This window comes from Suncus etruscus, chromosome 2, assembly GCF_024139225.1.
Source record: "Suncus etruscus isolate mSunEtr1 chromosome 2, mSunEtr1.pri.cur, whole genome shotgun sequence".
Lineage (NCBI taxonomy): Eukaryota > Metazoa > Chordata > Mammalia > Eulipotyphla > Soricidae > Suncus > Suncus etruscus.
Window position 1 is genome coordinate 18,927,344 of NC_064849.1, and position 17,041 is coordinate 18,944,384.

At 51.1% G+C, this 17,041-nt stretch overlaps 1 protein-coding gene across 1 annotated transcript in view; it reads right to left on the bottom strand.

Moving 5' to 3' along the window:
- Positions 1 to 17,041, bottom strand: part of EFHD1 (EF-hand domain family member D1) — a 56,552-nt gene that overhangs the window by 25,416 nt on the left and 14,095 nt on the right. The window contains exon 2 of the mRNA XM_049769337.1: positions 653 to 796. Coding sequence (XP_049625294.1) covers positions 653 to 796 — 144 coding nt within the window. The remainder of the gene's footprint in view (positions 1 to 652; positions 797 to 17,041) is intronic.

Here is a 17,041-nt window from a genome sequence, read left to right on the forward strand (position 1 = left end):
TACTTCTGGTTCTACGCTCAGAAATCGTTCCTGGCAGGCTCGGGGAACATATGGGATTTCAGGATTCGAACCACCATCCTTCTGCATGCAAGGCAAATACCTTACCTCCATGCTATCTCTTCAGTCCCAAAATTTATTGTTAAAAGCGGCAAAAGTTTTAGGGACCAGGCTGTTTATGCAGTGGCTTCTCGGCACTGGGTAAAGGTTAAGTGCAGAAAGATAGTGCAGGGGTTCCATGGACACAATCGAGACTGCTTTGATCCCTGTGTCACATTGGGTCCCGAAGCAAACACCAGGAGAGGCTCTGGGAAACTACTGGGTGCAACCTCAGACTCTCCCTAAAGGAGAGCTTTAAGGGGCTGAGCGATAGTGCAGTGGTAGGGCACTTGCCTTGCATGCGGCTGACCCAGGACAGACCACTGTGGTTTGATCCCCCGACGTCCCATATGGTCCCCCAAGCCAGGAGCAATTTCTGAGCCAGAGCCAGGAGTAACCCCTGCGCAATCACCGGGTGTGTCCCCAAAACAAAATAAAATAAAAGGATAGCTTTAGGATACAAGTCTGAGCAGCACTTGGGGCTGGGTTGCAGGTGAAGCCACAAGTTCCTACATGGGCCAGATGAGGGGAGTACTATGGGGGCCGGGTACCTCACGGGAAGCTGAGTTTTGCCATCAAAGTCCTCATCCACCTCCTGGATCATATTCTTCAGCCCCAAGTGGGTCTGGGGAGCCCCTAACTTCTCCATCATCAGCTTCAGCTCCATGAGGTCGATAAAGCCATCCCGGCCCGTGTCATAACGCAGAACAAGAAGTGAGAGACTGTCAAGGGGACAGGAGATGTGGTCCCATTTCCCCAGGGTGACACTGCTGGGGACCTCGCTTAGCTGGAAATCCCCTCCACAACCCCCCCACCTCTGCAGGGCCACAGCCTGGAATTCAAACCCCAGGAGGACATCCTTCTAGGTGCATCCGGTTATGTGAGCTCCTAATCAGCGCAGCGGCTTACTCTTCTCCCACCCCAGCATATGTTTGAAAGTTTGGGAGGTCCCTGTGCACCTGCCTTCATTTTCCTCAGATCCCCCATAACAGCCTAGGAAGAATAGTAGGAGGAGTATGTCCGGGCCACCTGTACCCCGGATATGTGGATGACTGGTAGTTCCGAAGCTTCCTTCTCTGCTCCACTCCCGGGGTCTCTGCCATCCCATTCCTGCCCACTTCACTCCTTCAACTCTCCTTCCAGTCTCTCCCTCCTTGATGTCCCTCCCTCTCTCTGTCTCTGTCTCTCTGTCTCTCTGTCTCTCTCTGTCTCTGTCTCTCTCTCTCTCTCTCTCTCTCTCTCTCTCTCTCTCTCTCTCTCTCTCTCACACACACACACACACACACACACACACACACAATCGACCTTAGGCAGTCCTCCAGCTCTCTAACTGGGAGAAACTCAGCCCCTGTAGGGTCCCTGGGTCTGGCTGCTAGTCCTAAGCACCGAGTCAGCCTGCTGAGACCCCTCTTTGCCCTCTCACCCTGCCCCCTCCCAGCCATGACAACCAACCCTTTCCCTAGACTTGTGAGCTGTCCAGTGCTGTCTCATGGCTTTCTTGGCTCTCTCTTCCAATTCATCCTATTGCTTTGGCTCAGATTCCCTTCATCACTGACTTGGAGAAACACTTTGCTTTAAAAGTCAAATCAGGGTCTGCTATAACACAGCGGTAGGGCATCAGCCTTGCACGAGGCTGAGCTGAGCGGGATGGACCTGGGTTCAATTCCTGGCATCCCATATGGACCCCTGAGCCTGCCAGGTGCAATTTCTGAGCACAGAACTAGGAGTGACCTCTGAGCATCGTAGAGTATGACCCCCCCCCACACACACACAACCAGACACTACACTAGTATGTTGAGAGGATATCTGCTTTCATGAGGCTGACTAGGGTTTGGTTTAGTCCCCAATACCACATATCTCCAGAGCATTGGTCATTGCCAGGTCTGGCAAGGTCTCCTTATCCTCCCCCCCCAAAAAACACAAATCCATTCACAATAGTCAAAAGGTAGTGACAATACCAGTGTCTGCAGTCACACAAGAATGTTCCATAATGAAAGGGTGACGCACCGAGGATGAGCATGAAGCCGTTGCACTGAGGTCAGAGTTGGCTAAACACAAAGGGTCAAGGGCTGACTTTCTAGGCGGTGGCCACAATGAGATCACATTTCAGAGCCAGAGAGAGGACAGTGAGAGCCAGGGCCTGGGTGGAGGTAAGAATTCGTTGCTTTTTTTTAACAATGAAAGTTTCAGCCTCCGATGAAGAGAAGTTTCTGGAGGCAGTAGTGAGGAAAGTGTGAATGTTCCCCGAGCACTTAGCAGTTAAGATGGTAAAATTTCATGTGAAGTTCAGCACAATGAAAAAAATCAAGTGAAGAATCAATCAGGCCCTTTCACTACCTACCACTACTCCCCCCACAACAGAACAAACCCTACTTTGTTGAGCCCAGCACTCCCACCTCCTCGGGAAATGTGAACTGTGGGTGCGTAGAAATCTATCCCGTAGGCTGGCGGCATCTGGGCCATGTGGGCCTGGCAGGAAGTTCCAGCCATGGGGGATCTCATGCCATTCCTCCACTCACAGCACCCCAGATCCAGGCTGTAGTCTTGCTATGCTCAGAGCAGACAGCTGCTGCTTGTCCTCTCTCTGGTCCTAGAGTACCCTTGTATGTTCTCCATTCCCAGCACTCTGGCAGCTCCAAACCACAGCAGGCTCTGTCACATCCCAAAAATCCATGTGACATAGAGTTCCCTGTGAGACCACACCATGGGGTCCAGGGCCTGGTGGTGGGTGATATGGAGGATTATGTCTTCCTTTTTTATTTTTATTTTTTTGGACACACCTGGCAGTGCTCAGGGGTTACTCCTGGCTCTGTACCCTGAAATCATTCCCGGCAGGCACAAGGGGACCATATGGGATGCCGGGATTTGAACCACTGTCCGTACTGGATTGGCTGCATGAAAGGCAAATGCGCTACCGCTGTGCTCTCTCTCTGACCCCTGGTTTATGTATTTCTAAACCATAGAGCTAATAGCACTTATTGAGAGCAGAGTGGAGTGGTCCAACTTACAAAAAGTTAAAACTTGGGCCCGGAGAGATAGCACAGCGGCGTTTGCCTTGCAAGCAGCCGATCCAGGACCAAAGGTGGTTGGTTCGAATCCCGGTGTCCCATATGGTCCCCCGTGCCTGCCAGGAGCTATTTCTGAGCAGACAGCCAGGAGTAACCCCTGAGCATCGCGGGGTGTGGCCCAAAAACAAAACAAAACAAAACAAACAGTTAAAACTTACGGAGCTGGGGGTTGGAACCGTGGCACTTGAGGTAAGGCGTCTGCCTTGCAAGCGCTAACCTAGGAAAGACTGCAGTTCGATCCCCCCATATGGTCCCCCCAAGCGTCAAATGGGTGTGGCCCAAAAAACGAAACAAAACCAAGAAAAGAATCATGGAACTGGGGTTGGAGCAATAGCATAGTGGTAGGGCATTTGCCTTGTATGCAACCAATTCAGGAAAGATGGTGGTTCCAATCCTGGCATCCCATATGGTCCCCCAGCCTGCCAGGAGCAATTTCTGAGGTGTAGAACCAGAGTGACCCCTGAGTGTTGCTGGGTGTGGCCCCCTCAAAAATATCACGGGGTTCAATGGATAGTGTAGCAGGTAGGGATCTTGTCTTGCATGAGACTGACCCATGTTTAATCCTCGTTATCCCATATGGTTCCCAGAGCACTACCAGGAATAATCCCTAAGCACAGAGCTAGAGAAAACACTGAGCATCATTGGTGTGTGAGCCCCAAATTAAAGCACAAACAAAACCAAGAATTTACTAATAGTACTGTAAAATTATCTTCTTTGCCCAACAGACTATTTATTCGTTTGTTCATTCATTCATTCATTATTAGAGACACTAGCTAGTACTTATACACATTCTAGGAGTACGACATTATATCAGGATTTTGGAAATAACTGGAGTGGCCACTGAGGAAAGAGTGATAAACATCTATGTCCTTGCAGAATATTACCCAGCTATGGGCAATGGTAAAATCTATATGATGGATGACACAGGCACCTAGCAGAGGGGGACATCTAAATCTTTCAAATTGTGTAACTGGGCAGTTTCTAGCATATTCAGAAGGCTATGCAGTTGTCCTTGCAAGCTGATTCCAGAACTTCTCTCTCTCTCTCTCTCTCTCTCACATCTCTCCTCTCTCCTCTCCTCTCTCTCTCTCTCTCTCTCTCTCTCTTTTTTTTGGGTCACACCCAGCAGTGCTCAGTGGTTACTCCTGGCTCAGAAATTGCTCCTGGCAGGCTGGGGGGGGGGACACCATATGGATGCCAGGATTTGAACCACCGACCTTCTGCATGCAAGGCAAAAGCCTTAACTCCATGCTCTCTCTGGCCCCTCCAGAACATTCTTATCATTTCTACCCATCTTTCCCCAACCCCCAGCCCTGGCTGTCTTCAAGTCTCTGAGGATATGGTCCCTTTTACAAGCTTGGATCCAACAGAATCACATAATGTATCACAAATGTGCTATCCCTGTGGACTGGGCTTCCACACCTAGCTGGACTTTCCAAGATACCCCCACCCGCCCTTCCAGCTGGAACAATGCCCAACTTTGTTTTGTTCAGAACTACATTCGGTGGTGCTCAGAGGTTACTCCTGACTCTTTGCTCAGGGATCATTGCTGGTGGGCTCAGGGGACCTTATGGGATGATGAGGATCAAATTCAAATTTGCTCCATGCAAAGCAAGTGTCCCCTGGGACTGTGATTACTTTCTCTTTGCTTCTTGAGATTGATTTGATGGTATGACACACCATTGCATTTCTGCACATGCCAGCTGATGACTGTCCAATGAACATTCTTTCACTCTGGGACCCCATGACTAATGCTGCTCAAACTCTCTGGTATGAGTGTCATGCGCAAACCCGTATGGTCATTTCTTTTGGGTGTGTGTTGAGGAGAATTGCTGGAGCCTGGACTCGTTTGTTTCTGAAACACATTTCCAAGCTGATACAACAGAAAATCACAACAGACAAGATGCCCACCAGATGAACCCCTCAGAGTGGGCTATCTCTGGGAGAAAGATAAAGAGGTGAATATGCCCTAAAATAAGAGGAAGGAATTCCCTTTTGTGGGGCCACCTGGAAGAGATGTCAACCATCACATTTGCTGGGGACACAAAGCTTGGGTAGAAATTAGGCTCCAAAGTTTCCAGAACGCAAGTGTGATGCCCAGGAATCAGCAGCAGGGAGAATGGCCATGTCAACCACAATTCCACTGCTGGAAGTAAACTCAAATACACATAAAACAGAAACTTCAACAGATGTTTGCACCCCAGGTCCCTGGCTGTAGCAGATGGTCACACATTACAGAGACCTTAGCAAATGTTAGCACACTGAGCCACTAGCACCAAATGGACATAACCTCAAGTGCTGCTGAGGATGGATGTGTGAAACACGGTGGGTAAAGAGATGACACAGGATGACGTCGTAAGGTGTTTAATTGCCTTGAGTGCAGCGGACCTCAGCGCTACAAGATCGCCTGACCTGAGCACCACTAGGGGTCACTCCTGATCACAGAACCTGGATTAGGGCTTGAGTAGCCCTGGATAAGAAAAAGGGGGAAGAAGGGAGAAAAGGAGAGAAGGGAGGAAGGGAGATAGGGAAGAAGGACCCACCAAAAGCTAATAAGAATGGGAAGAGAGAGAGAGAGGGGAAGGAGAAGGAAGGGGAAAAGTAAGAAAAGGGAAAGGAAGGGGGGAAAAGGGAGAGGAGTGAAGGGGACATAGTCCCCACTCTCATTCCAGATGGGCAGCAGGACCACCCTCTAGATCTGGGTGTGCTGTTGACTCCATGATGTAACAACCTAAGGACGCGTGTCTGAAACTGCCCCTTGGTGAAGCGAACGCCTGGCCAGACATTACTCAGGTTTGATGAGGCAGAGAATGCTGACAGCTGCATTGTGGATGACATGAGTGAGGGGAACCAGACGCCAGAGGCCATGCACCATGCCTACCCCTGATCCCTGCTCTTCCAGCTGTCCCAGCCAAGAGGTATCAGCAGGCTCAGCACCCAGTCACCATACTCGGCGCTACCAGGTCCTGGGTAGAGCAGACTCTGTGTGGACTTGATGCAGGAGAGGATGGGAGAAACCCCACAGCTGAGAGCAGGCTCAGCACACAGGCAGTGGGTTCAGTCTCTGCATTATCAGGAACAACCCTGAGCATGGGAATAGTTCCCCAAATCCTCCCCTCCAAATAAGACTTCAAAGGAACAATTTTTTTAGTTTTCATTTGGGGCACCACTCCTGGTAAGAGCTCAGGGGTTACTCCTGGCTCCAACCTCAGAGTACACTTCTGGCAGTGCTCAGAACATATGGGATGCTGAGGACTGAACCCCGGGTCAGCCACATGCAAGGTAAGTGCTGTCCCCACTGTACGGTCGCTCCAGCATAAAAGGAACACTTTTTTTTTTTTTTTGGTTTTTGGGCCACACCCGTTGACGCTCAGGGGTTACTCCTGGCTATGCGCTCAGAAGTTGCTCCTGACTTGGGGGACCATATGGGACACCGGGGGATCGAACCGCGGTCCATCCAAGGCTAGCGCAGGCAAGGCAGGCACCTTACCTCTTGCGCCACTGCCCGGCCCCAAAAGGAACACTTTAATGAATACACTTTGCTATGCTTTACCTTTCAAGCCCTGAACCAATGTCCCCACCAAATCATCAGAACTGAGATGTGGATGCCAGTGACAGCCTCTGTTTGCCCTCTCAAACTGGGATCCTATCCTGCCACCCCTTTCAAAGAGCCCTCCTGAGGTTTGCATATAGTCCACTCCTTGAATCAGCAATAGGGCTCGAAAATCCTCTTTTCATTAATTTTTTTATGTATTTTTTTGTTTTTGGGCCACACCCGTTTGACGTCAGGGGTTACTCCTGGCTATGTGCTCAGAAATCACTCCTGGCTTGGGGGGGACCAAATGGGATGCTGGGGGATCGAACCTCGGTCCCTCCTAGCTAGTGCTTGCAAGGCAGACACCTTATCTCTAGCGCCACCTTCCCAGCCCCCTCTTTTCATTCTTTATGGTCCAGTTCCACAAGCACCACTGAATGGGGCTCAATCCCCTAATACATGTTAGTATTATCTCAAGCTCCTGGGGCAGAATGAATGACCACACTAAGTCAGGCCTTGTACCAACTCCCCTGGTGTTCCCCCTCTCAATGCCTCCTAGTCATTTAAAATCTCTACAAAGGGCCTTGTCAACCAAAATGGAGTCAGTGGGCCAGGAATGCACCAAGAGGATTAAGAAGAAACACTGGCCGAGTTTAGATGGAGCAGGGCCGGAACCCAGTGGAGGACCAGGGTGGACAGGCTAACCCTAGACCATGATGGCCAAGTTGAGTCATGCTAGTCATCCTATTTCTACCTCAGACTCTTCTTCCACTGACATGTGCCTGATTTTTTTCCAGCAACTTCTCCCCACTCAAGAGAGCTTCCTTTCTGCCTGTCACCCCCTCAGAGGGATGTATCTTGGCTAATGGATGGACAGTGGATCAAATCCTGGCATCCCATATGGCCCCCCCAAGCCTGCCAGGAGCTATTTCTTTTATTTTTAAACACTTTATTTATTGACTGATTGGTTTCTGAGTCACACCCAGTAGTGCTCAGGTGTTATTCCTGACTCTGCCCTCAGAAATCACCCCTGGCAGGCTGGAGGATCACATGGGATGACAGGAATCAAACAGGGTCCCTCCCAGGTCAGCCGCACACAAGGCAAATGCCCCACCGCTGTGCTATGTCTCCCGGCCCCAGGAGCTCTTTCTGAGCCCGGAGCCAGGAGAGACCCCTGAGCGCCTCTGGTGTGACCCAAAAAATAAAAACCCTCTCCTGGGGAGCCTAGGAGGAATAGCTTCAAGTCAGTAGCTTTAAGTCACACACTGACTTCAACCAACCTAACGAACCTTAGGAAAATTAGTCCATTGCTCCCTCTTTCAGGGAGTATCATGTGACACTGGGGCTCAAACCCAGACCTGCTACCACATGCAGAACACATGCTCCAGTCCCTCTCTTTCTTTTCCTCTCTTCCCTTAACTTGCACTTTTTTACATTTAGGAGCAAGGTTATTTTAGGAAGATCACTGTGGCCCCACCCCCCTTCCTGTGCAACTGATCTTACCTGCAAGACCCCGGCCATTTATGAGAAGGGTCTTGGAAAGGTAGAAAGGTAGATAAGGCCTTTGACCAAGGGGATTAGGCCCCTTTTTGCCAGCATGGAGAGGTATGAGGAAAAGACATGGCCGGACAAATTAAGACGCAGGGCAAGCTAAGGATAGCATGCATAGATGGTTGAGATTGAACACACGTGTGGTGGATAGGGTATGAATAAAACTGATACTTCCTGATGCCTGTCTCTGAATGAGTCTGATTCCACCGTTCACCTAAACCTGGGACCCACCAGCTGGATGGGGGTTGCAGAGCCATCACCATCCACCTCCATCCATCTACCATCCAGCTTCATCCTTAATTATTTAATTCAACAGATCAAGGTAGCCAGAAAAGTATCTTAGCATATCCAGGCTGACGGTGCTGAGGGCTATGCAGAATCTCCATGCTCCTTACAGAGACACCTGTACAAAGAGCAGGTGGCAGTTAATTAAAGTGAGTTTCCTGATGGTGTGGCATAGAGGAGGCCCTGGTGCCACTGGCAATGCCCTCCAAATAACTGGCTCCAGATAAGCATGTGGACATCATGAAGGACTGTGAAGAATGCAGAGTCCCTGGTGCCATTTCCATTGGCTGACCCACACCCCATCTTCCAAGGTTCCAGGGTGTCCAGGTACTGACAGGCAGCCTTTTGGGGCTGTGGCCATCTGCATAAACCTTAGGATACTTGGGGTTCCCCAAATTTCCTGGCTGGATCAAATTTTCAAGTCTGGAGTAGGTGTCCCTTAGTGTTAGATCCTCCAGCCCCCTTCCATCCTCTCTTCCCATCATCCCTCCTTCCCCCATCCTCCTCTTTCCCTCTCTCCTTCCTGCACTATGGCGTCTGCCAGGTGAGAGTAAGTGGCACTGAGAAGGGCCCAGGGGACTAGGAGTTAAGGGCAGAAGCTAGAGTCCGAAGTCTCTGATTTCCACGGGGGCTCTTGTGCCAGGGAGCCCGTTCATTCATGCCTCCCTCAGTGCCAGGCCCTGAGCCCAAGAAAGAGACCAGTCCCCCCCTGGTCCCAAGGGAGGTAGATGGACAAAGGGACACAGAGTGAGCTGGAGCTGTGATAAGCCGGAAGTGGGGAAGTGGGCCAAGGGGGTGGCAGAGAGGGGAGTGGAACAGAGAGGCCCCAGTCCTGTGCAGAGACACCTGAATATTCTATTCCAGAAAGCAGGCCGGGGGTGTGCAAGTATTTGGGGTGAGCTCTGCCTGTCTGAAGCACAGAATGGCCCCAGGAGTGTTTCAGGAAAACATTAGCTGGGGCCCTGGAGATGCTAATGAGCAAATATACTGCATGCAGAAGCACTGGGCTCTGCTCCCAGTACCACAGGGGTCCCACAGCACAGGATCAGAAGCAGCCTCTGAACATTGCTAATTGTAACCCCCAAACTCCCCCTGAAATTTAAGGAGGTAGGGAAGAGACAGGAGGGCTGAGCACTGCTTTGTCTTGCCATCTGGGACAATTGGAGCCACTAGCAGCCCCCCAGCCACTCTCCCCCCACCACTGACTATCTAATTTCTTTCAATAAGTTTTTTTTTTTTTTTTTTGGTTTTTGGGCCACACCCGATAATGCTCAGGGGTTACTCCTGGCTATGTGCTCAGAAGTTGCTCCTGGCTTGGGGGACCATATGGGACACCGGGGGATCGAACCGCGGTCCGTCCAAGGTTAGCGCAGGCAAGGCAGGCACCTTACCTTTAGCGCCACCGCCCGGCCCCCATAAGTTTTTTTTTTTTTTTTTTTTTTTTTTGGTTTTTGGGCCACACCCGGTAACGCTCAGGGGTTACTCCTGGCTATGCGCTCAGAAGTCGCTCCTGGCTTGGGGGACCATATGGGACGCCGGGGGATCGAACCGCGGTCCGTCTCCTAGGCTAGCGCAGGTAAGGCAGGCACCTTACCTCCAGCGCCACCGCCCGGCCCCAAGTTTTTTTTTTTAAAGCAAAAAAAAATCATGTTGCCTAAAAAGAAAAATGAGGAGTGTGAGGGGAGGAAGAGAGGAAGAGAGCAAAGGAGGGCAAAGGAGAGAGAGAGAGAGAGAAAGAGAGAGAGAGAGAGAGAGAGAACAAAGTATTTTCCATAGAGGCAGACTGAGGGCTGAGTTGGGTGGGACACAGGTCTGAAAGAAAAACTGATAGTGGGCAAATGAACACGGGTGAAGGGATGAGTGTTGGAACATTGCATGACTAAAACTAAACCTTTAACAAATTGTAATGATGATTTTTTTTTTTTTAGTTTTGGGGTCACACGCAGCGGTGCTCAGGGGTTACTCCTGGCTCTGCACTCAGAAATCGCTCCTGGCAGGCTCGGGGGATCATATGGGATGCCGGGATTTGAACCACCGTTCTTCTGCAAGCAAGGCAATTGCCTTACCTCCATGCTATCTCGCTGGCCGCTAACTAATAGTGATTTAATAACAAAAAAAATGTTTAAGGGCAAGAGGCAGAGTAGAGGTGGGAAACAACCCTACATGAACCATAAACTCCCCATGGTGACCCTCAAATGATCAAACTATTGACCATGTGGCCCGATCAGATGATCTGGAGAAAGTGATCAGACTCAGCTAGAGAGGTAGTTGGACAGGCCAGGTTCAACCCCCTGAATGGGCATTGCATGGTCCCAAAAGCACTGAGATGGAGGTAACCCCTGGACAGTTGGGTACCCCAAACCAAAACAGAGCTCAGACTCAGCACCCCCAAGTGACTTCCAGCACTTGAGCCTATTTAATGGGCTCCCCCATGGGAAGGGGTACGGCAGAGTTGTGAAGGTACTCTGAGGACTTACCCCTATTGTAAGAAACATGAGTTCTGGGAATGTGTGGTGTGTCCTCAAGTGCATCACATCTGTATCTCTAGTCTGGCCTCCCAGTCCCATGACATGGGTCCTTGTGCTGTGTGTGGGGGCAGTTGGGGCTTAGATTTTTTCAAGGTGTGGCTGTGTGATCTGAGCTTTGCAAAATAAAGATGCGGTTGTTCGTGAGTCTCTCGTCCACTCTCCGCTGGCCGGGCCCCTTCGGGGGGCTTACAGGACACCCGCAGGGAAGGGGTAAGTGCACCTGGGAATGTGGGGCACCAAGAAGCCCATCAAGAAAGGGGTGCTCAGAGCATCCACCTTTCCAGAACAAACTCCATAAGGCAGTGAAGAAGGGCGGGGTTTGGAGGGGGAGGTATACACTGCCAGCCATGGGAGATAACCTGGGCCCTTGTTATTTGTGCACCTCAGGATGGTCCTTAGTTAGCTCCAACCATTCCTATCAGGCCCAAAAGCTCCTGGAAACAGAACTCACAGGTTGGGTAAATGCCCAGTCCCCTCGGAACCCAAGACCAGGAGGGAAAGTCCTGGGGGAGACCAGGCCTGCAGGAAGCCATGCATAGTTCCAGCAAAATGGGCTACAAGAGACTCTGCTATTCCCCCAAACAGTTGCAGGTTGTCCACAATCCCAGACTTTTCCCTGCCAGCTGAGGCTGGGTGCACCTCCCTGTCAACCCACCAGCCCCCTTAGGGAGAAGCCGGGCCGAGACTCGTGGCCTATTTACAGCTGAGACTGCACCATGAAGTGGGTCCACGCGATCGTGGGGGGCAACCTGAGAAGGTGATCACTTCCCCGTTTTTTTCCACATCTCACTTACAGAGCAGGTGCCCGGGTGGGCAAGGGATGACAGAGGGAGGAAGGGCAGCTCTTAGCTGAGGGGGGACAGATGGGCTAGGCCTGGACCCTAGGTATTTGCATCAAATACCCGAGTACCCCTGGGAACAACCCTGAACACCATAGGGTGACCCCAAAACAAACATCAACAAACAAAATAATTTAAATTAAAAATGAACCTGGGGGCCGGGAGAGATAGCATGGAGGGTAAGGTGTTTGCCTTTCATGCAGAAGGTCATCGGTGTGAATCCCGGCGTCCCATAGGGTCCCCTGTGCCTGCCAGGAGCAATTTCTGAGCATGGAGCCAGGAGTAACCCCTGAGCACTGCCGGGTGTGACCCAAAAACCACAAAAAAAAAAAAAAAATGAACCTGTAGGGGATCGGAGTGGTAGCAAACTGAGTTAGGGCACTTGCTTTATATGAGGGCCAACCTGGGTTCAATCTTCAGCAGCACATAGGGGTCCACCCAGGACAGTTTAGGAGTGGATCCCCAAGCGCTGCCAGCAGTGGTGCCCTGAGTGCAGAGGCAGGACTAAGCCCTGAGTACTATCAGGGGTATAGCGCCCCAAAACAAACAAATGAAAAACCCAGCAACACAGAGGCAAATTGAAGATAATCATCTCTGTGCACAGAAGGTAGTAACCAAATGTCATAACTGTCACCTACACTCAGAGGCGTCTAAAAGGTGTGGCCCAAAAAAACAAAAATAAGGGCTTGAGAGATAGCATGGAGGTAGGGGCATTTGCTTTGAATGCAGAAGGAAGGTGTTTGAATCCCGGCAATCCCAAATGGTCCACCGAGCCTGCCAGGAGCGATTTCTGTGCGTTGAGCCAGGAGTAACCCTGAGCGCTGCCAGGTATGACCCAAAAACCAAAAACAAAACAAAAAAAAAAGGATAGCCAGGGGATGAGATCTGGGCTCCATCAATGTCCGTCCCTCTTATTGCCACATGAGGGGGCTGACAGCTGGCCTGGGGTTCAGGCAGGAGCATGGAACCTGGAGCTCCACAAGCTGTGACACCGGGGCCATGAATGCAGACACCAGGCTCAATATCCCAGCTGCTGTTCTTTAGTTTTAGCCGAGCTGGGCAAGTATCCTGGTCCCTCAGTACCTCTGTTTCCTCATCTGTAAAATGAAGGTGGCAGAGCCTTCCTGGTGGTGGGTGCCATTGAGTATTTGAGATGGAGTGCAGGTGGGGCACAGAATTCAGTCATTAGTGTTTGAGGTGGAGACACGAGGGATGTCAGGGAGGGAAAAAAAACTGACCCCTGGTCACTGAGTTCATGGGGACAGAGCCTGGGGAGCACCAGGCACAGTCAGAGAGCAGTCGGGCAGAGGCCGGGGCCCCCAGTGGCAGCTGAATCCCTGGGGCTGCTCCTCTGGGGTCATCCACATTGTTCCCACAGGAAAGTTTATGGCTGGTGGAAGTTCCAGAACATCTTCCTCCTTGCTGCAGGACCTGGACCAAAATTGGCCAAAAAAGCATTATTGTGTTGGTCGACCAGGAAGCAGCTAGGCATAGGGGGTGGGTGAGTGGGTACCGAGTAGGCATCACAGCTCCCTCCAGGGATCACCACCTGGGAGCCAGCCAGAGAGACGCCCAGCACAACTCTGGTGCTAGCTCCCCTATCCCCTCCTGGCCAGGGGCAGGCAGCCACAGTCCCTGCCACTCCATCTACACCATCAAAAACAAAGACATGAAGATCCAACTACAATCATACTTGTAATTCATGGTGCTTAAATAAGATATTTTATAAAAAAAGAAAATAGAGGGGGCCGGGGCGGTGGGCGCTAAAGGTAAGGGTGCCTGCCTTGCCTGCCTAGCTTTGGACGGGACCGCGGGTTCGATCCCCCCGGTGTCCCATATGGTCCCCCAGAGCCAGGAGCAACTTCTGAGCGCATAGCCAGGGAGTAACCCCTGAGCGTTACTCTTCTGGGTGTGGGCCCAAAAGCCAAAAAAAAAAAAAAAAAAAAAAAAAAAAATAAAAAGAAAATAAGAGGCAAAAACATTGCCTCCCTGTTGCCATCACAGGGGCTGAGACTGAAGAAAATAAAGCCAAAGAGCAAAGGATGTAACAGGGCTGAATACTGTCTGAGCATGGGGTGAGATCCAGGTTCAATCCCCAGCACTGCATGGTCCCCTAAGAATTGGGGAGAAATGGGGCCAGAGAGATAGCATGGAGGTAGGGCATTTGCCTTGCATGCAGAAGGATGGTGGTTCGAATCTTGAGATCCCATATGGTCCCCTGAGCCTGCCAGGAGTGATTTCTGAGTGTTTCTACACTCAGTAGTAACTCGGGAGTAACCCCTGAGCGCTGCTGGGTGTGACACCCCCCCAAAAAAAAAAAAAAGAATGGCGGAAATGATCTCCAAGCACAGAAATGCACACACTCATTTACTCACCACTTATACAAAGCCACTGGACAGATAACCAGCAGTCAGACCTCTGAGCTAGTGTGTGAGTCCCCACCAGTTAAACAGCGAGGAGACTCCAGCTCCTTCATCAGGAACATACAGGTGGCTTGGGGGGAGGAGGAGGAAGAAGAGGAAGAGGAGGAAGAGAAATCGGAATCTGGATGAGGCCCAGGCAGGGGCACCTGCGTACAGTGGAGGGCAGGTCATTAGACCGAGCTGGGTGTGAGCTGCAAAGGCTCCCCAAAAGAGAAGCAGATCCTTGCTGGGACTATCTGGGGTAACAGTGATCATGGGCACCCACACAGCGGAGAGAAAGCAGAGGGATCCCCACTAGAACTGAAGCTGTGGAGAAGACTTCCACTTTGGGGCTGTTGGGGGCTCTGCAAGCTTTTTGCAATGGGCTGTTCCCCACTTGGTTGGTGTCTGCAGTCCAGGCTGCCATCTAAAAGACCCCCTACAGGGGCCGGAGAGATAGCATGGAGGTAAGGCGTTTGCCTTTCATGCAGGAGGTCATCGGTTCGAATCCCGGCTTCCCATATGGTCCCCCGTGCCTGCCAGGAGCAATTTCTGAGCCTGGAGGCCAGGAATAACCCCTGAGCAGCTTGCGCCGGGTGTGGACCCAAAAACCACAAAAAAAAAAAAAAAAAAAAAAAAAAAAAAAATAAAAGACCCCCTACAAAGACCCTTTTCCAGTATTAGCACAAGATGGCAACAGAGAGGGCAGACAGTAGAGGCAGGGCACATGTGTTGGTTGTAACTGGCCCTGGGACTATAAAGGATTCTTTAAGCACCACCAGGAGTGATCCTTGAGCACAAAACCAGGGGAGAGATTCTAAGCACCACTGGGTGTGGTCCCCAAACCCCAACCCCACCTCCCAAAAAACTATCAGGGAACACAAGAGTTACCTGTTCAGGGAATGAGCCCAAAGTGGACCTAAGGGGGCTTCCTCCCTTCCTCACCAGCAATTTTTTTTTGTTTTGTTTTGGGGCTACACCTGGCAGAGCTCAGAGTTTATTCCTAGCTCTGTGCTCAGGAATCACTCCTGCAGGTGCTCAGGACCATATGGGATGCAGGAGAATTAAACCCAGGTTGCTTGGGTACAAGGCAATCCCCCTCTCTCCACTGTTTATTGTTCCAGGGCAGATCCCCCTATCTGATCAGAAACTGCCTGACCAGGGTTACAGTCTGTGGACTTCATCTTCCTCTGGACAGGCCCTTGCCTGGATGGACCCCTGGCCCAGTTCAGGCCACAGGCCACAGGCCACAGGGTTGGGGGTTGGCTTAGGGCTTGTCTGAGGACCATTTCCAAGTCACTTGGAACGTCAGAGCTAGAGGCTGCATGCAGGACTCCGGTTGCATCCCCAATACTGCCTGGTCCCCAGCACTGCTGAGTGTGGTCCTCAAACAATAAGTGAGCAAAATTACAAAGAATTCAAAAGTCTGCCTTGCCCCTCAGCAGCTCGATAAAGCTGCAGCTGTCAGCCTCATCCCCTTCGTCACCTTCACCCCAACTCTCCATTAGGAGATAACACTGACTTCAGGGCTGGCTCCCCAAAGGCACCAGGCCATGGGTCTCAAGTGTTCTGCCATGGAGCAGGGCTTGTTTTCTAGGGACAATTGGGGGTCTCCTTCTTGACTTTCCATTTTCTAAGAAATGCCAAGCAGGGAACAGACTCCCCACACAGTCAGCTGAACTCCATGTTTTCTCAGGGAACAGATCTGTGGAGGAGTCCCCAAGGGCCAGCTCTCTCCTTCCAGAAGCTATTCATCCAACACGACTCAGAGGGGCCTGGCAGCAGGAGACCCCATAGAACTGAGTTAATTTTCCTTGCCTGTTATTTCACCTTTTCCATGCCTCATCAAGAGCCTGAGTCACAGCAACAGCTCAGATCATCTCATCAGGGCCAGAATGTCACACTGGGAACCCCTGTGAATGTACAGAGATCATCCAGAAGTCTTCCCTGGCCCCATGCTGGCTCCTACCTCCAAGATGCTCCCCAAGCAAAGGAAACCTGTGTGGTGAGGGATCCGTGCCTAGAACAAGGGCAGGACAGAAGGAGGCTGTAGGCCTGGCCCCATCACAGGACTTTCAGGGGAAAAAGTCAGAGAACATATTTGTGGGAGAGGACTGGGGGACCACAGAGAGAGATCCCAGTGACCACAGAACAAATATGTTGTACTATCAACCCTTCAGGGGAAGACTGGGTCTCTCACCCAGTCTCACCACAAGAACCCCAGCCCTTTGAGGCATTGTAGTTTTAAAACATTGGTACTAAAGAGGTATCATGAATATCACTTTAAAAGGAAAGGAGGAGGAGGAAGAAGAGGAGGAGGGAAGAAGAAAAAGAGGAGGAGGAAGAAAGAGGAAGAGGAGGAGGATGGTTGGGAGGGGAATGGTGGCAGGAAAGTATACTGGGTGAAGGGATGGGTTTGGACATGTTGACTGAAACTCAAGTCATGAACAATTTTGTAACTGGATCTCAGGGGGTGATTCTATTTTAAGTATAGAAGAAGGTAAGGAAGGAAGGAAGGGAAGGAAGGAAGGAAGGAAGGGAAGGAAGGGAAGGAAGGAAGGGAAGGAAGGAAGAAGGGAGGGAAGGAGGGAGGGGAGGGGAGGGAGGAGGGAGGGAGGGAGGGAGGGGAGGGAGGAGGAAGGAATTCCTAGCATGTTTGGGGGACCACATGTGATGCTAGGGTATCAAAACCAGCTTTGTCCTGTTCAGCCTTGTCAAGCCAAACATCCTACTGCTG